This window comes from Cyprinus carpio, chromosome A6 (assembly GCF_018340385.1).
Source record: "Cyprinus carpio isolate SPL01 chromosome A6, ASM1834038v1, whole genome shotgun sequence".
NCBI classification, from domain to species: Eukaryota; Metazoa; Chordata; class Actinopteri; order Cypriniformes; family Cyprinidae; genus Cyprinus; species Cyprinus carpio.
The window spans coordinates 31,261,569-31,281,568 of NC_056577.1; the positions used below are offsets into that span (position 1 = coordinate 31,261,569).

Below are 20,000 nucleotides of genomic sequence, written 5' to 3' on the forward strand. Positions count from 1 at the left end.
CTACAGCGAGGCGGTGGCCAGGTGAGAATCACTTCCTGTTCACCTCACACACACACACACACACACACACTGCAGAAGATCTGTGCTCAGGCTGTGTGTTGTTTGTGTTCTCAGTCACTACATGCGGCAGATACTTGAAGCTCTGCGCTACTGCCACGATAACAACGTCATTCACAGAGACGTCAAGGTGAGACTCGTCTGATTGATTATCGCACACTAACCCTAACATGTGACTTACACTCTTAAGAACACTTAAGAATCCTTTGTAGATGGCTTTGTAATCTGTGAGTTGTATTTTTATTTGTGGTTGTACTTTTCTCTCCTGCAGCACGTTACGCTCCATCAGTGCACTTTACTCTACATTACTGCTCTAACTCATAACCACATTAGCACACTTTAGTTTTAATTTCTATTTTCTTAATAAAGCTTGAGTTAGTTTAGGCAAAACAGTGTGTGCTTTTCTTTGTTGCATTTTTTGAGCCAGTTATCAATACCAGTGTTAAGGGAGAAACAAACTGTAAACGCTCTAAATAATGCTTTATTCCCCTGTTTAATATACTTCAAAAAGGACATTAGCTTTTATTCATTCGGCAGACGCTTTCATTCGTGTGTTCACTGGTTGCTCATTACTGTACAGTCTGAGCTACATGAATTTAGAAACCGAAAAGTCAGATCTTCAAAAGCTCGTGGTCACAAATGTTGGTCAGAAAGCGTTGGAGCCGGTGACATAAGCTGCACGGATCCCCGTCTAATGTGACGTCCGTCTGTGATTAAAGTGGGATTATTGTCAGATCGGCGCTTCGGCTGGACACTGAACGGTTGTGTCTGAAGTTCATGAGATCACAGACTCAGCAGCTGCTGTCTTTACAGATGAACATGCTGTGAGATCAAACTATCGCTGGTTTACACGAGGAGTCGCACCGGTTCTCTTTGCACAGCTCGGTTTATGAAGGTAACAGTCCACTGTGAAATGATGAAAGGTGTCAGAGGAGGTGCAGTAACTCTTGTCCTCCAGCAGGGGGCGTCCTTCATCCAGTCAGTGTTCATCTGTTGAAATGATCTGTTGAACTTGAAAAGAGTTTGAGGATTCAATGACCGTTACGTGTGTCCGATCTCAAATCTCGGTGCTGATGTGTGTTAATCCAGCCAGAAATCCCTCACATGCTGTCCGAAGTGATGTCTCAAGAACTTTCCCATGCAGACTTTTCGAGCTAGTCATTGTTTCACACCGGTGAGTCATTTCTCAGTCACGTATGTGGGTGAAACTCTTTGGTCTCACGGTGCTGCTCGATCAGTTTGACAGAGCTGTGAACTGCGGACAGGACTCTCCGTCACCGCTGAAGCCGGGTTTAGAGCGGAGGGTTGCCGTAATGAGTCCCAGGCTGCCTCTGGACGTGGCCAGCACTGCGGCGGTGGAGGCGTGGGACACAGACGTCCTCCGAAACTCTGTGGTGGAGCTGTTGGTCATCACGGGCTCCTGGTGCAAGTGTAGGAACTGTGATAAGGCCTGAGCAGTGGCCTTGCGCACCGAGCCCGAGAGCATGAAGTACATGACCGGGTCCAGGCAGCTGTTGAGGGCCGAGAACAGAAGCATGACCTCGTTGGTGAGATCCATGAGCCGCCGCGTCTCACAGCTGACGTCTCGGAGCTGCGACGCAACGTAGAAGCCCCTGAAGGCGTGATACGGCACGAAGCAGATGGTGAAGAGGAGCAGCACCACGAAGGACTTCTTGGCGGTGCGGGCGTAGCGTGTGGCGTTGGGCAGGTCCGGTTTGTCCTGCGAGGCTCGCAGCAGTCGGCGTGCGATCCGTCCGTATGAAACCAGCAGCACCACAAACACCAGCCAGAACACCGCCACCAAGAACAGATTGAAGTAGGCTTTGCCTCTGGCGTGCTTTCTCTGCTTGTACTGGAAACACTTCCCCGGCTCCTCGTTTCCCTCGGCCAGCGCGATCATCGGCACCACCATCACCAGAGAGCCGCTCCACAGCAGGACACAGGTCACCAGACTCCAGCGACTGCCCCTGAGCCAGCGCAGCCCGCAGCCCTTCTGAGAGCCCCGCAGGCCGGTGATCTTCAGGTAGCGGTCCAGACTGATCAGACCCATCAGGGTGATGCTGACGTACATGTTCATGTAGAACAGGTTGCCCACCGCCTTACACATGCGTGGCCCCAGAGACCACACGTTCCCCTGAGCGTGGTACAGCACACGGAAGGGAAGACACGCCAGCAGCACCAGGTCCGCCAGCGCCACGTTGATCAGGAAGACGCGCACGGAGTTTCGCGAGTGCAGGAAGAGGAAGACCCACAGAGCCAGCAGGTTTCCTGCCAGACCGAACAGAAAGATGAGCGAGTAGAGCACGGCCAGCGGGAGCCGCAGGTTCTCCTCCTCCAGAGGACACGAGCGGTTGCTGAAGGTGTGGTTGGTGAAGCGGTCAGTCGGCCAGATGGTGCTCATTGTGTTTGGCAGGATGTTTGTGTTTTGATCTTCTTGTTAGCGATCGGCGTGAAGTTCACTGAGTCTTCAGCTCTGGGGAGAGAAACAGCGAGTCAGACATGGTTTAATGTACTGTACTGAACAACGGGGGAGAACTCCGTCTCAGCCCAGTGAAAATGAAACGAGAGAACGCTCTGGCTCCGGAGGAAGAGTGTAAATCATGGTCAAGCCTCGTCCAGGAGCTGCTCTCAGGGAACCGATTTTCCATTCCTTCTTTCCAGATCATTTTAGCTTTGTTAAATTATTTAAAATGAGCTGGAATTGCTTCACAGCTCTTTTCTGGATGAGCGTGTTTGAATAAAACTGAAGGATTGGCTCATCTTTCATGAATCTGTAGGAGTTCGGTGGATCTTATAACCTTCACTTTATATATATGATTTTTCATGCACATTCATTGCATATACACACTTGTATTTTGCACAGTGAAAATAAAGTTAAATCTCATTTACAGCTGGAGATGTTCAGTCGTTAAACAGTGCAGTGTTTTACATCATTACCGTTCGATTCACTAACCAGCACTTCTGTGCTCTTCTGCTCTAGTTTTGTGTTTTTTTTTTTTATTCCCGTAAACCACTTCTGCTTATGTTACTGTCATTTGTATGTTGCTCTAAATAAAGCCGTCTGCTAAAATAACAAATGTAAAGGAAGAAATTACTTTCACATTTTTGGTTACTTTCATTTTTTTCGTTTTGCTAATTATTAGATTTTTTTGCTGTAAATAGTACAATTAAAAAAGTTTATTTAAAGTTCGTCTAATCATAATTCTGCGTGTCTGATGACTCCGGATATTTCAGAAATGATTGCATGAGGACTTTCATCGATGCATGCTCAAATAGGTTTATATTTTTAACCTTTAGCATATTTTGAGTTGTTCAGTTTTTTTCTTTTAAATCTGTTTATCTAAATGTGATCCTCTGCTCATTGTAGAGGAGTGACACGCATATTTTCAGAAGCTAGTATGAAGTGTAATCATGCACACACATTTCTGTTTTTTTATTTTTTTCAGATTTTTCTGTCATCATTCACAGCGTCTGTAGAACGACTCGCACACACTCTTTAATCTCACACAGATGCATAAGTTCTACTCACAGTTTTGCTTGTTAATTCCTTCAGCTGCACAAACCGCTGCACATTCATCCATTCAGAGGGAACACACAGGGTTTGGGTTTTGTCAGATCCTCTTTTAATTCCTCCTCAAGCGTCTGATGTGTTTCTGCTTCCCTTCTAAGCGCTCCGAAGCGTCTGTCCTGCAGTCGCTGCATCTGCTCGCTCGCTCTTCCTCCCTCTCTCTCTCTCTCTCTCTCTCTCTCTCTCTCTCTCTCTCTCTCTCTCTCGGTGTGTGTGTGTGTGTTTGACTCTTGAGCACACAGAGATGTTGATGTGTTCAGTGTGTTGTTACATGGGCCGCTACACTAGTTTAGCAGTGGCGTGTTCACTCGTGTGTTTGTGGTTTGTATTGAACCGCTGAATTTACATGATTCCTATAAAATGTTTGTTCCGTGTTTCCTTTCCTCTTATTTCATTCTCGCACAATCTCATGTAGAGAAGGTGAAATGAGAACACATGAGGCTTTCTGTAGGACACATTCAGTGGTTTAATGTGTGTGTGTGTGTGTGTTCAGCCTCACTGTGTCCTGCTGGCCTCTAAGGAGAACTCGGCTCCTGTTAAACTGGGCGGCTTCGGCGTGGCCATTCAGCTGGGCGAGTCAGGGCTGGTGGCTGGAGGTACGTGCGTTTTCGCATCACAACAGATCATGTTTACAGGAAGTGCAGATGAGCAGCTCTCTGCTCTGATTTGTTCTGAACCCTCTGGGCCTGTTTTTGTCTCTCTGTGTGTGTTTGTAGGTCGGGTAGGGACCCCTCACTTCATGGCTCCTGAAGTGGTCAAGCGAGAGCCGTACGGGAAGCCGGTGGACGTTTGGGGGTGCGGGGTCATTCTCTTCATCCTGTTGAGCGGCTGTTTGCCTTTTTACGGCACCAAGGAGCGTCTGTTTGAAGCCATCGTGAAAGGAAAGTACAAGGTACTGCGTGATTGACAGAAGCACGTCACTCGTTCAGACCTCCAGAGCACTGAAGACACGTCATGAGATAAATTTTGAACAAACACAGCACTGCATATGTATAAATGGAGACGGGTTCGAACATCTAGGATTGAGAGAATAGACGATGCTCTTTTGTTTTATGCAATACAGAGACGTATGGATTAAATATTATGAGTCTATGTAGAGTCTGTGCTCCCTATGTAGTGCACTTGATGTCTGAGGATGGATCTGCCTTGAAACACTGCAGACAGTGATGTTCTTCCTCCGCGTTTTTACTTGCACTGCAAAAAAATGGTTTTCTTAATTTTTCTACTGCAAATATCTAAACAGTCTTAAATCAAGATATATTTACTTGAGATGCAAAATAAGCGATATTAAGTCTTTTTTTTTAAGTCACAAAAAAAAAAGTGTCAAAATTAAGTGAGTTTTTTCTTAAATTAAGAAAAAAGTCTTGTTTTCCCTTTGAATAAAGATTATTTTTCTTAACTCACCGGCGGATATTATTTCTTGTTTTAAGCTAAAACTAGCAATATTTTGATCCATTTACAAAAAAAACAAAAAAAAAAACAAGACTTATGGCCAGTTGCGTGAACTGCTTAGACTAGTCCTAAACTGCAGGACTGGTCATAACTTTTGAAAGTCAGTTACATAAAAACATTTATTTGATCAAATTTGAATGACCACTGATGACCACTCACTAGTCAAACTAGTTCTTAAGACACGTCTTAATGTGGTGACTGTTTATGCATCTGGTCCTTAATATCTAGTCATTTTGCTTCTCCAGTAAATGTATCTTAATTCAAGAATATTTATATATTTGTACTAGAAAACAAGACAAAAATATCAAAGAAGAACATCTTTTTTTTTTTAATCTAAAAATCCTTAAATCATCAGTTCACTGAATTCAAAAATGACAGAAGATAAGAAGTCTTGTTTTCTGAAAAATTCCGAGTTTGATTAAAACAACAAAACACATCTGCCAACGGGGTCAGGGAAATAAACTTTGTTTTTAAGTAATGTTTTTTATTGTTTTGTGCTGACTTCATTGTCACTGAGTAGTGTTAGATAGTAGTGCTGGAATGTCATCAGTAGCTGCAGCTGGACGAAGTGTTTGTGTTTGTTTGTCAGATGAACCCGCGGCAGTGGAGTCAGATCTCTGAGAGCGCTAAAGACCTGGTGCGACGCATGCTGATGCTGGACCCGGCCGAGAGGATCACCGTCTACGAGGCGCTCAACCACCCCTGGCTCAAGGTCACGCAGCCTGTCATTTCTCACTTCCTGTTTGTGTCATTCAAGCCGGGTTGAGTTTGTCTCACGTGCGTGCGTGTGTGTGTGTGTGTGTGTTGTACAGGAGAGAGATCGCTACTCGTACAAGATCCACCTGCCCGAGACTGTGGAGCAGCTGAGGAAGTTCAACGCTCGGAGGAAACTGAAGGTATTTACAGTAATTCCTCATGTCACCCAACACCGCGGACCTCACGAGCCCAGCCGGCTTCATCTGCACAGCGGAGAAAGTGTCCAATCCACTGTCCATTAAATGATAAAACTGCGAGAAACTTGTTTTATTCTGTTGATACTTCTGAAAAGGTTTTTAATCAAGTGGATCCAAACCTAGTTTTACGTTTTTTTTTTTTTTTTAGAAAAAAATGAATATTAAACATCTTAATTAGTTTTGAATGATTATAACCCTAGAAGCTGACATGGTGTTAAAAAACCCGACAGCATAATTTTGATTTTAGACATCTGAGTTGTTTTAATCTAGTTTTAGACTAAATATCGCAATATTTTAGTAAACTAAACATACAGTAGATTTAGTCGACCAAAAACGAATGTTTTTTCTCTAAAATCTCGGTATACTCCACATCTGTGAACCTGTTAATATGACTGATATTAAAGTTTAAATGTGCAACACTGACAGAGTTCACAGTTGTGACATATAACACGACATTATTATCTTAAAATGAAATCAAACCACTTAAACCAAAACCCAAATAAAAAACAGGAACATGGTCTTATTTTCAATAAAAGACCTGTGGTTATACATGCATTCTTTATAACAATTTGCATACAGCATTCTTCATTCTTTCAAGCAGACATATTTATTTGCAGAAAGTTAAAATGAAAGATGATTCCTTATTAAAGTGATTTTCTCTTTCCGTTGTGTTGTTTGATTAAGATGAATGACAGCTGGATATATTTGGCTGCTGTCACTTTAAGACCAAATGCACTGATCCACTGACACACATCAGATATTTTCCCAGCTGTTTGTGTTCATTTAAACAATCATCTTGTTGATGAAACTGAAGAAAATTAACCCTGGTGTTTTCGCAGCACCATATTCACAAACATTAGCTTTTGTATTTCAGTGAAACACCGTGTGGTTTCAGTCTGGTGATGATCCTCAGCTTGAGCTGTTTTTCAACTTAACAGACCAGAAAGCACAGGCGTTTTCACCTTTTCACTCACTCTCCATATATAATATTTAATGTCTGTGAAGTGATTTAAATATCCTTGTCCAGTAATCGGAAGTGACTGATGGGAATGAAGTTAAACGGCGTTAGACGGTTGGAGCTCTGCAGCAGATAGCGAGAGTAAAGTTCTCGTTCGCCACATGAAAGCAGGGGATGTTTTGCTCTAATACTTCAAAGATGTAGTCAGGTGCGTGACTGTTTGGAGCCCAGAGGAACAGAGAGGCGTGAGCTGCTTTGATGAGCCTGTGTAAAGGTGAAGACGTGCGGTTCGGTGATCTAATATGTTTGTGAGATCTCTGGAGTGCAAATGTCAAGCGTCTGCGGTTCATCGAGATGATTTCATAAAAATGCCCTGTTTGAGTCTGACACTGTAATGAATGAAACCGAGATGAGTTTGTGTGTGTGATTCACAGGGTGCCGTCCTCGCTGCCGTCTCAAGTCACAAGTTCAACTCGTTCTACGGAGACCCTCCTGAAGACCTCCACGATTTCTCAGAGGACCCCACGTCTTCAGGTACGTCCCCCGTACCTCGTGGAGCTCCGTCCAGTCATCTCTGGATCTCGGCTGGTTTATCAGTCACTCTGAAAGTCTAGTGAAGTTCGAGGACCTCTCCGTGACCTCAGCAGAGAAAACCCTTCGCGTGCTGAATGCCATCAGCAGCTCTTTATAATCAGATAAACTGGAGCTGGCCATGGCTTCTGTGGAGATCCGGCTCTTTCATGATGCTCCTCACACAACACTGTAAGGCCTTTAAAAGGTCTGAAATCACATGATCAGAATGAAGGCCATAAAAAGTCATTCTCAGAGGTGGTTAATTTGGGGTTAGAAAAACAGAGCTGCCACAATACAGATGTGTGATTATTAAATTTTAAAGGGTTATGATTCAAGTGTGGCACTTTTCAAAGTTAAAACATGGCGCTGTTTCAGAGTGAATACCACACATTTATGCCCAAAGATTGTTTAACAATCTATGTTTGTTATAATATGTTTTAGATGGTTGCAAGATCAAGATTTTATGTCTCTCAGCTAAAATAGCAAAGTATAGACATTTCAAAATAAGAGTCCCTGTTTATTTCGTGCGTATGATTAAAATCGTTATGAATCCTTGTATTTTCTCTCTGATCCGCTCTGTCACGGGAAAGAAAGACTAAGAACAGTTTTAACACATTCCATATTTAGATTTTATTAGTATCGCCACAATAACCTTCTTATCGCCTATTTCTAAACACATTATGGAATCAGCACAATCATTTTTTATTATATAATAAATAAAAAGAATAGAGCAAGCTAGTTTTAAAGAAAACAAGCGGTTAGTAAATGAATAGAGTGCGGGTCTAAAAGGGGCGAGTTTTTTTTTTAAAGAATAGAATTAGAATAGAGTGCTAGAGTAGAGTTTGTAGCAGGTTCTTGAAGAAGCTACACTTTTACACTTGCACTTACCCTGTTTTGCGGTTATTTTAGTGATGCTATGTGTTCGTTCTGTAAAGGCATGCTGTATTTTATTTGTACTGTTCAAGCGTCACTTTTACTGAAGTGCTTTAGGGTCGTAGGAAGTAGAAAGTGCCGCTCTCATCTGTTCTTACAGATGTGTTTTGGTTCCGCTAATGTGAAGATTATTTCTGCGGCCCCTCAGCAGGTCCGATGGAGAGGAAGTCTCTGGACTTGAATTGAGAAACAGCCGACACTTCTCTGTCGCAAAATTAAACTCTCGCTTCCTGTAACTGTGCAGTGCCTACGACTCTGCAGCGGTCGAGAAGCGCCGAACAGAACGGCAAACCGTGTTAAAAACCACACTGACACATTATTGCACTAAACACTGCACACTGCTTCAGAGTTTATTCCACTCAGAAAACTAGCACTACGGGTGTTAATTCAGTTTTGTGCAGCAGTGTCTGGTCAGAGAGGTTTAGAGATGATGTGCATTGCGTTGAGCGATACAGTGTGTGATGCAGTGTACTGCAGTAGGGTGTAGTGTACACATGCTGTATACTGCAGGATGCTAGTACGCTAACCCTAGTGTCTTCGGTTCTGTGTTTGTGTTTGTGTCTCCTCCACAGTTCTCACTGTGTTGTTGTTGTTTCTAACGCTGCCTGTACTGTAGGATTGCTTGCTGCAGAAAGTAGGTATCCCACGCAGCCTTTGCCTGCCATCCCAACATCACCATCATCATCATCTTCATCATCTGTTGTCTTGCATGTTCCTCAGCACATCTGTCCATCAAGTGCTTCTTCGTTTTCACTGAAACATGATGAAACACGACCCTAACTATCAGAAACCACGATTCTTCTCATTTCCTGCTGATGTGAATGATGTCTGTCACGTCTGTGTGAGGCTCATCTCCATCTGATTAATTTCAAAAACCTCCACTAATCATCCTATACTCAAGCAATTCAAAAAATTTTAGCAAATAACCTGATTTGGTGTCACTGATGGATGAGTGTGTGTGTGTGTGTGTGTGTGTGTGTTTAGGGGCCGTGTCTCAGGTTCTGGACAGTCTGGAGGAGATCCACGCACTGACCGACTGTAGTGAGAAAGATCTGGACTTCCTGCACAGCGTCTTCCAGGACCAACATCTGCACACACTGCTGGATGTGAGTAACACACACACACACACACACAGACACACACACACACACACACACACAGACACACACACACACACACACAGACACAGACACACACAGACACAGACACACACACACAGACAGACACACTCTCTCTCTCTCTCTCTCACTCTCTCACACACACACACACACACACACATAGACGTAATGGTTTTTATACTGTACAAACTGTATATTCTATCGGCCTACACCACCTAGGGGTGTAAATCGGATGGTTCGTCATGATACGATATGATATTGATTCTCATACCCAGCGATACGATATTTCCGATACCTCAAAAAATTCTACGATACGATTACGATTCGATTCGATACAGGAGTGTATCGATCGATATATATATCGATATTTTGATATTTTATATCTATTTTAAACAACCATCTACATTTTTATTAACTCACAAATGCAACCAAAATATATAACAAGAACATTTATCTGAAAATTTAACATTCTGTACCTCAGTTGGGACATTCACAACAAAAAAATAGGCCTACACATTTTTTTAAATCATAAAGAAAATAAACAATTGGAAAAACAATTCTGGCTGCTACTATGGGCTCAGTGCTCAAAATCTTTTCTACAGATAACCAAATTACAAGCAATAGCAGAAAATAACTACACTACAACAGACACAAGTTCAATAAACAGTGCTTTTCAGGTTTTTCAGCTCAGTCTAAAATAAATGTTCAGGTGCACTACAGAAATGTAAAATAACTGCACAGTCTTCAGTCTATAAATTAAATATAGATGAATCACTTCTGATGTTATAACGGTTATTTAGTCAGGAGCAGACAGCATTAGATTTATTATTAGTTTGCTTTCACTTTAAGAACAAAGCACGGGTTTAATATACTGATACACACGCCTTTTCTTTCTCAACTGTTTACGTTAAGACATGCCTAACGACGTCTTTACTAGGATATTCGCCAAAATGTGCATTTTGATTTAATTTTGTCTGTATTTATTCATCCATGCACAGAAAAACGGAAGAGAGCTCGATTTAGTGTTCACGCGGTCTAGACGCGCTGTCTGTGTGCGTGCACGCGCTTCAGATGTGTGCGCTGAAAACTTCTCACACAGCGCTCGACTGTTCCACCAACAATCCCGAGCGTCTTTTATACTTCACCTTGTGCCTTCGGGCAGTCCTTATATCGAATCCTGATACGCGAGTTTGAGTGAGAATGCACGCGTTGGCGGTAATGCATAGACGGACATTATGTGAATATGTGCACAGTGCCAAATAAGGTGCCTATTTATACTACAGATATCGATATTTTACGTGTGGCATCGATGCATCGTATCGTCAGACATCGTATCGATGTATCGATCCATATATATATATATATCGATGAATCATTACACCCCTAACACCAACCCTACCCCTTACAGGAAACTTTGTGCATTTTTACTTTCTCAAAAAAAACTAATACTGTATGGTTTATAAGCGTTTTGAAAAATGGGGACATGGGTTATGTCCTCATAAGTCACCCTCTCCTTGTAATACCTGTGTCATACCCATGACATTATATACACACACACACACACACACACAAACACTCACATACACACACACACACACTGTTGCAGATTTCTGTGACTGTGGTCTGCAAACAAAAGAAGTCACTTCCTGTGTGTTTGACTTTAATGACAGAGATGTGACATTTTAGATAAATCCATTACAGCTTTAAACACTCGCTGACAGGAAATGAAGAGTGTCAAACACAACAGAACAACATCCACACACTGTTAAGAGCTCATCCAGCATCTGTGGATGTATCAGTCTGTTCAGTTATTAATGGTCTGTTTGATTACAGTAGGTTTGATTGGCGACGTGTGTTTCAGACTGACATGGATGTTGTGTACTAGTCCTGTAGTGACACACTGTCTGCCCACTGTCTAGACGCCAGTCAAATGAGTCGTCTTCAGAACTCCTTCTGAGCAGCTGACGACTCGGCTTTATTTCCCAACCATCTTCATCTTCATCTTCATCATCATGATGTCACACCTTCTGTAAAAACCCTGCAGGTTCACAGATTGACAGCGATGAGCTGCGTCAGTGCTTCTGTACTGTGTGTTTGCGTGTTGAATGTGACCGCAGCGGCGACGGATCCACTGCTGCTAAAGTTCATCATGGTGCTGATCTCGGCACGAACGCGTGTGTGTGTGTGTGTGTGTGTGTGTGTGAGAGAGAGAGAGTGTGTGTGTGTGTGTGAGAGTGTGTGTGTGTGTGTGTGAGAGAGAGAGAGTGAGAGTGTGTGTGTTTGTGTGAGTGAGTGTGTGTGTGTGTGTGTGTGTGTGTGTGTGTGCATGCGTGTTGTGAGGGAAAAACAAGTAAAATCAGGCACATGATGTTTGTTCTCTTGATGTTTTCTTCCACAAATTAAGGCCTAAAAAGCTCTTAAATCAGAGTCTAAAGTCTTAAAGTTATGGCACATGCTTCAAAACATGAATCTCTTCCTCAGTATTTCTGTCTTGTTTTCCAGTGAAAATATTTAAATATCCTTAAATCGAGATGCATTTACTGGAGAAGCAAACTGCTCATATAAAGTCTTGTTTTATGAGAGAGTGATCAAAATAAAGGGAGTTTAAAACAAAAACAGATATCTCAGTGATAACTTGTTTTCCCTTTGATTTTAATTGGCTGATGTTTGTTCTTGTTTTAATGATAAACTCACTTCGTTTTGATCAATTTCTCATAAAACAAAACTTCTTATCTTTAGTCATTTAGCTCATCGCTTATGTCAAGTAAATGTGTCTTGTTAAAGTAGATGTCGGCACGAGTGTGTGAGTGTGTGTGAGTGTGTGTGTGTGTGTGTGCTCATGCATGTTTAATCAAGTAAAATGAGGCAAATGTTGGTCTCAGGAGTGACACAGTTCAGCAACACAAACTGTGTGAAAGCGTTCTGTGATTCTGAGCTACTGTAGTTCATTCTGTGAGAGCGATTGGCTGATACAGATGTCTAGATCACGACATGCATGCGTTCAGCTGATGTTCTCACTGATGTGACTGATGAACTGAACTGTGTGTGTTTCAGCTGTACGACAAGATTAACACCCGCTCGTCGCCCCAGATCAGGAATCCACCCAGCGACGCCGTCCAGAGAGCCAAAGAGGTGTGTGACCAACACAGCACACGCTCCTCGAACCTCTCTCAGAGATCATCTGAACATTCCAGCATTTATTCATGTTTCAAACACGAGGAGCTTAGCAGTAGATGAATGGATGGGAATATGAGGGTTCAGTTATTAAGACTAGAGCTTCTTAACCTCAGCTCTGCTTTACACTAATATAATTACTCATATCATCATTTTTTTTATGTTTATATGTGTATTTTACTTCTTCTTTTTTTTGAACCGGTCGTGGTGTTCTGTGCTGTTTCTCGGCAGGTTTTGGAGACGCTCTCCTGTTATCCTGAGAACATGGAGGCAAAAGAGCTGAAGAGAATTCTGACACAGCCGCATTTCATGGTGAGTGGAAGCTCAGACAAACCACGACAACTGTTTCAGGTTGAGTCACGCAGAGGCATGAAGTGTCAGCGGAACGAGACGCCTCCAGATGTGGGCGCTTTGAGAGAATATTCTAAAGCATGTCCAGGTCATATTTTAGGGATAGATTTCACTTAAAGATAATGGAGCTTACTGTAGGACTGTTTGATGTCGTCACATTGTTTTATGACAATTAAATGTTTATCCTGTACGGTTCTGTTGCTGTACTACAGTCGTGAAGCTCAAACAAGCCTTTGTTTATTAATCCAGACTTTCTGTCAGTTGTTAAAAATTTTAATTCACTCTCCCACAAATAAAGACCTGAAAAAGCACTTAAATCAGAGCAGAACCGCTCAAATTCATCAAGACAGTAACTGTGGCATGCACAGCAACAACATAAATCTCAAAATATTTCTGTCTTGTTTTCCAGTTCAAACATCTAAACATCCTTAAAACATGATACTTTTACTGAAATGAGACGCGTGAAGTCTTGATTTCTTAGAAAGTGATCAAAATAAAGTGAGTTTATGCTTGAATAAATATGAGGAATGAGAACTTGTTTTCCCTTTGAATGTAATTTTTCTGACTCCATCGGCAGAATTTGTGTATTTTTTCTTATGTATTTGTGAGCAGAGCTTTCAAAGCTTTAATCTGTTTATTTTATAAAATTAAAAAGTTATTAAGAAGCAACATAAATTATGTAAAAAAAATTCTAGCATGATGTATTCTTGTTGCAATTGTTAAAGATACAACTTTATGATGTACTTTACCTTTAAATGCAGTATTAAAATCTAGAGAGTTTTTGTCCACATTACAACAATGAAATGTTTGATTGTCATGAAAATGATGCCACAATGAAAAAAAACCTCCTAATGGTGCTATAGTTAGGCTTCATTTTCTTTATACAAAATATAGTTTTATAATTTCTTTTGTTTGATTTTGGTTTGAAATGTTGACTTTCATGTCAAGCCACGCAGTGAAACAGGATGAGGGTGTTTCCACGGAGACGCAGGTTACCGAGGGAGACGGGGGGTGTGTGAGAGAGTGTGTGTGTGTGTGTGTGAGAGAGTGTGTGTGTGTGTGTGTGGTGTGTGATAGAGAGAGATAGAGTGTGTGTGTGTGTGTGTGTGTGTGTGAGAGAGTGTGTGTGTGTGTGTGTGAGAGTGTGTGTGTGTGTGATAGAGAGAGATAGAGTGTGTGTGTGTGTGTGTGTGTGTGTGTGTGTGATAGAGAGAGATAGAGTGTGTGTGTGTGTGTGTGTGTGTGTGTGTGTGGAGGGAGGGTTATAGAGCGGGCGTCAGATTGAGGAAAACACTTCAGAGAGACTCGATCAGAGAAAGTGTTAAAAGAGGGAAGATCCGTGGCTCTTGGAGTTCCACTCGGACACAGAGTTCCTGCTCTGGAAATCACGGGTGAGGAATTCTGGGATAGCAGCCGCTTCCTGTCATTCTTTGTGAAGATGAAGAGATGTGCGTGTGATCCTGCTGTGAAGTGTGTTTCAGATCATCTCAAGTATCTGACACACAGCTTAAACTCACAATTATTCAGAATTATACTGCTTTACAATAATAACAAGCCATAAAAAATAATCAGCGTATTGATGATTTTTGAGAATGATTCCTAATAAATTACTTTTTAACATTTAGTTATGCTTTTTGCTGCTGTTTCCCCTCATAGTCCAGACGGAGAATGTGTTTATAATCTGTGATATTTACAGTAATGTTTATTAGCATGACTTATTTCACTAGGTTTCATGAACTAACAATGAACAAGACTTCTACAGTATGCAGATTAATCTGGTTTAATAAATACAGTGTTGCTCATTGTTTCTTCTTGATGCATTAACACTCATGCAATTTTAAAATGTTACAAATGTGTAGAAATATGTAGATGTTACCTGTTATTTTTACACAAAGTAAATGACAATTAAGAAGTGACTTTTTGTTGGTAAGTAATTTAATTTTTGCATTTGCATTTTGCAAGTGTTAGTTTGTGTTCTGCCGTGTGGTTTTGTTTTCTGCTCAGATGTGAGATGATCCAGCTTGTGTTATTACTGTAGTGACCAAATAAACACACACACACACACACACACTCTCACGCACACACAGTAAACCTGTGATGAACTGCAGCTGTGGAGTGTGTAGTTGATTTTTATGCACACATGATGCATGTTGTGTTCCTGTGGCAGTCGCGGCTGTTCATGAATTTGTTATTTTTCATTGGTTATGGTTTGTGCTCACGCTGTCCGCGCAGATGAGATCTGATCCACAGATGCTGATGAGTGTTTGACGCTGCAGATGCTGAGTGTGTTGTTCCTGTCGCAGGCGCTGCTGCAGACTCATGATGTTGTGGCTCATGAGGTTTACAGCGACGATGCGCTGCGAGTGACGCCTCCGCCCACGTCCCCTTACCTAAACGGAGACTCGCCCGAGAGCATCAACGGAGACATGGACCTGGAGAACGTCACGCGTGTGCGCCTGGTGCAGTTCCAGAAGAACACGGACGAGCCCATGGTACCCAGTCACACACACACACACACACACACACACACACACACACACACGTGCGCTCGTGTCCTTGCTGTTTCATGAGCGACCAGTGGCAGATATTCTGAAATAATCTCTTGTTTATAAGAGACTCACACACACTACACAGTATTACTGATCAGGGCCAAAACAGACCGTGAAGGAAAATGTTAAGTTAATGTTTTATGAGCCTTATGGTCTTATATGACCTTGTTACCACAATGTCTAAAAAGCGTTTTTATTACAAAAAAATAAAAAATGTCATTACTTTGTTTGAATTTTGAGTGGTACATTTGTCTAGTGAGAGTTATAATTAAAAATACAAAAACATTCACACACATGCACAAAAAAAAAATACTACTAAAAAAAGAAATGTGTAAAAGCAAATGCATACGTTCTGATTTCATTGATTTCTAGCAACAAACACATGAGCGTGTGATGATCTCGTCCTCTGTTTATGGAGTGGAAGATTGTGTGGTAATGGTGTTGCATGCAAAGTGTGCAATAAAACTCAATTATGTCGGATCAGATTGACAAAACTATTACTCTGTCAAGTCGCATCTAATTCAGGAGTGCTTTATACAATACAGATCGTTTCAAAGCAGCTTCACAGAAGTCAACAGTAACTGATGCAAACGTCATCAAATGTGAGACAAATCCGAATTCTGCTGTAAAACGGCTCCACAGACTTATTCAGACCTTCGGTGTAGTTCTGATCAATATCTGTGAAGTTCATCAGTTAAATTCAGCTCTAAGCAGCTGTAGACAGGAGTGTTGCGTGACTTTATTGGATTGAGTCGAGACGTCTGAGACCCTGAAATCCCCTCGCGAGGGACGTTTGTGATGCTCGTGTGATGGCTGTGAGACTGAGAGTGTGATTGTGTGTCGACAGGGCATCACTCTGAAGATGAACGATCTGAACCACTGCATCGTGGCTAGAATCATGCACGGCGGGATGATCCACAGACAGGGTACGGCTCTGCGTGTGTGTGTGTGTGTGTGTGTGTCTCTGTGCTCACGTATGCTGTTGTTTCTCAGGGACGCTGCATGTTGGAGACGAGATTCGTGAAATCAACGGCATCAGTGTCGCCAATCAGACGGTGGAGCAGCTCCAGAAGATGCTGGTGTGTGTGTGTGTGTGTGAGAGAGAGAGAGAGACAGCAGAACAACACTAGAGCTAGAGATGAGGATCTGATCAAAAGCAAAGACTGAGTCACTGTGGTAACTATTCGAGTAAACCCACCAGACCCATCTAATAACCTCAGAGAGGACTTCACCTCCTCTAGTGCTCCTGTCAGAACTACAAACTCCGGTTAATGCATGACTATTTAATCAATGCAAAACAGGTTTTATAATCAGTACAGTAGGACTCTATCCTCTGTTTTCACAGCTTAAGCCTAGTCCCAGAATAAAACGCATATCTTTTAACTGAAATAAACTTGCACTGATTGATCTTAAAATATGTCAGCGCTCTTGTTTTGTCTCAAGATGCACACCAGTAATGTTTGTTTCCTAAGGCATGCTTATAAAAACTACTAATTGAACTATGGCGCAATCCTGACTCAGTCTAAGATCTGTCTGTGCAACCCGACCTTTAACATTAAATGTGTCGACTAAATACTGAAAGCTCGAGTGACACAAACATGTTTGCTCCACTTTCTAAATAAGGACATTACACAGACTTCCTTTATATATACAGTATGTTATGTATACTTTATAAATACTATAACCACGTTCTAACCCACACACTAACCCTGACAGAAAACTTGTGCATTCGTACATTAAAGCAAACACACGCACACACACACGTCTCTCCATAGTCATAATGGTTTTTCTACTGTGCAGACCATATATTCTATCGCCCTACACCAACCCTAAACCTAAACCTACCCCTCACGGGAAACTTTGTGCATTTTTAGGTTTTCAAAAAACTTAATTCTGTGTGATTTATTAGCTTGTTTACCCGTGGGGACCTCAATTCAGGACCCCACAGTGACATGAGTCCCCATGAGTCTGTGTGTGTCAGGTTTAAGACCCCACCAGAACAGAAGTACACACACAGAATAGAAGTACGCACACACATACACACACACACACACACACACACATACACGCACACACATGCACGCACTCACACATGCACGCACACATACAAACACATGCACTCACACACGCACATATATGCACACACACGGACACACACACACATACACACATGCATACACATACATACACACACATACACATACATACACACACATACACATACATGCACGCACACCAGTTTAGTTTATTTCGTCACGTGTTTGTGTTACACACACATGCACACACACAGTTTAGTTTATTTCGTCACGTGTTTGTGTTTTGTTTTCTAACAGCGCGAGATGCGAGGCAGCATCACCTTCAAAATTGTGCCCAGTTACCGCAGTCAGTCTCTGTCCTGTGAGGTAAGTGTTCCTGTCAGAGCACCACACGCTGGTCACTCCTGGAATACCAACACAAGATGTACTTGACATCACATCTCACTGTTTCACTGTGGCGTTTCAGAAAGATTCGCCTGATCTGTCCGGACAGTCTCCTGCGAACGGCCACTCCAGCGTCACCAGCTCCATCTTAGTAAGACTCCAGATCCTCTGTGCCACGCCTGTTTCACACACACTCCGTCTGCAGTGCGTGTGCGTGTGAGCGGATTAGAGCGTTCACCCTGCACACAGCTGCGGTCCGTCAGTGCGCTCCAGGAGCGGCGCGTCTGCAGCAGTGCAGCGATCGTTTACGCACCGAGTCTATTTCTGCTGCGCTGAATTAAAGTGCACTTTTAGATAAACAAGGCAACATATGCACTTGTGTCTTGTGGAGGTACAAAAGCAAAGTTCTTTAAGACCCGCGGGGCTGTTTGTAATAAAGATTTAAATGTCAAAGGCATCAGAGCCGACTTTTTCTGTCAGTGGTAGGTTTTAATTTAAAATATTTGTGCTAACCAAACACAAGAAAGCTTTATGCTGTTTGCATTGAATACGCTGTTTGTATTATTGTTTAAACGTGAATATGTCTATGAAAGATTGTGTAACTGTTCTGTGATAAAAGAGGATCACGATGCTGAAAAAGCACTCAAATAGATTTGAAATCAAAATAATGGATAAATGATGTGTTTGTGGTAAACAGCCGCGGATCGTCCTGTGTGAAAGCAGAGTCCGTGCTGCTTCTGCACCGCACACGTAATACACACGGACTTCATGCACTGCAGACGGAGTGTGTGTGAAACAGGTGTCAGAATAAACCACAGCACACGCTCTCCAAACCTATTACAGTGCAATGCATTATGGGTGCAGATGAAGATTTAGGCCTTTTTTTTTTTACGTTACTCTGCACAGTAACGGAGTAATGTCATAACAGCTTGTGCCCATCAGCTTTTTCTAAACTAATAAACCTTCTGAAACTGATAGTTGATGTAGTAATGGAGTGGTTTATAAAGGTAATAATTTCTGTGCAGGATCTGCCATCAACCATCCAGCCCAAAGGAAGACAGGTGAGCGTCTGTGTTGCCGTCACAAGTGTGTGTCTGTGTGTGTGTGTGTCTCCACCTGAAGATCTCTTCACACCGAGAGCCACGTGGACTGTGTTGCTTTTCAGTTTCAGTCAGATGTCTTTCAGTCTGAGAAACCTGAAGGAAAGCGATCCGTCTCTCACTCGCTTCTCATCAACAGGCCGAACCTCTGGAGGGTTATTCACTTTTCTGCCTCATATATGACCTGTGCTCTTATTGGCAGCTGAAAGCTTCATAAAAACCAGTGTGGGAATTAATTTTTTGTCGCTGATGATGGAGAAAAAGCACTTTATTGACAGGTGAATTTTTCAGTGCATATTTTTGTTTGAAAGAAGCCTGCATTGGGTGTGAATAGGCCTTTAATACCCATCCCGTCAGCCTACTGCTTTATGATGCGCTTCCTGCATCGTCCTGCTGTTTCCTGTCCACGTCAGTCTGTTCTACTGCATGATGTGTGTGTGTGTGTGTGTGTGTGTGTGTGTGTGTGTGTGATGCTTTCAAACCCTTAGATCTCCAGACCTGCAGTCAAGGATAAATTGTTTCGGAAGGTGAGTTTCTCAGATCCAGTAGAGCCGTTGAGCTGGATTCATTACCCATCAGGCTTTGCTTCTCTAGTTGGTGCTTATAGACTCTCCCAGCATCCCATAGTGTTGGTACATGACACTAACCCACCTGCCAATCACATCTGTGTCCGTCCTAGTAGTGTGATTGGCCCCGCCCCTTACAGATGATTGGCTTCTTAGACACGCCTGTGCTGTCCGTCAGTGGGGTTTGCGCACATCTGATTGGTTGACTCTGTGTGTGTGTGTGTGTGT

General features: G+C 42.4%; 2 protein-coding genes across 7 annotated transcripts in view; one reads left to right on the forward strand and one right to left on the reverse strand.

The window, feature by feature from the left end:
• The window catches only part of LOC109077451 (peripheral plasma membrane protein CASK-like), a 42,403-nt gene that overhangs the window by 13,719 nt on the left and 8,684 nt on the right, over positions 1-20,000 (forward strand). For 2 of the 6 annotated variants that reach the window (XM_042759023.1, XM_042759022.1), the window contains exons 4-21: positions 1-21; positions 115-187; positions 4,119-4,221; positions 4,342-4,517; positions 5,667-5,789; positions 5,890-5,973; positions 7,423-7,522; positions 9,111-9,128; positions 9,479-9,600; positions 12,667-12,744; positions 13,018-13,098; positions 15,441-15,629; positions 16,534-16,612; positions 16,680-16,765; positions 18,020-18,088; positions 18,189-18,257; positions 19,132-19,167; positions 19,695-19,733. The exon at positions 1-21 is cut by the window's left edge and continues 57 nt beyond it. In XM_042759023.1, coding sequence (XP_042614957.1) covers positions 1-21; positions 115-187; positions 4,119-4,221; positions 4,342-4,517; positions 5,667-5,789; positions 5,890-5,973; positions 7,423-7,522; positions 9,111-9,128; positions 9,479-9,600; positions 12,667-12,744; positions 13,018-13,098; positions 15,441-15,629; positions 16,534-16,612; positions 16,680-16,765; positions 18,020-18,088; positions 18,189-18,257; positions 19,132-19,167; positions 19,695-19,733 — 1,546 coding nt within the window. The remainder of the gene's footprint in view (positions 22-114; positions 188-4,118; positions 4,222-4,341; positions 4,518-5,666; positions 5,790-5,889; positions 5,974-7,422; positions 7,523-9,110; positions 9,129-9,478; positions 9,601-12,666; positions 12,745-13,017; positions 13,099-15,440; positions 15,630-16,533; positions 16,613-16,679; positions 16,766-18,019; positions 18,089-18,188; positions 18,258-19,131; positions 19,168-19,694; positions 19,734-20,000) is intronic. The other 4 variants (XM_042759026.1, XM_042759025.1, XM_042759024.1 and 1 more) reach the window with 3 other exon arrangements.
• On the reverse strand, positions 521-3,752 carry LOC109077464 (probable G-protein coupled receptor 34). Its single transcript, XM_019093023.2, has 2 exons — positions 3,587-3,752; positions 521-2,530 (listed from the first exon to the last, which is right to left on the reverse strand). The coding sequence occupies exon 2, from the start codon at positions 2,456-2,458 to the stop codon at positions 1,292-1,294; it is 1,167 nt and encodes a 388-aa protein (XP_018948568.2). The 5' UTR covers positions 2,459-2,530; positions 3,587-3,752; the 3' UTR covers positions 521-1,291.

Excerpts from the sequence above, each read along its gene's own strand:
- LOC109077464 (XM_019093023.2), bottom strand. The coding sequence starts at position 2,458 with ATGAGCACCATCTGGCCGACTGACCGCTTCACCAACCACACCTTCAGC.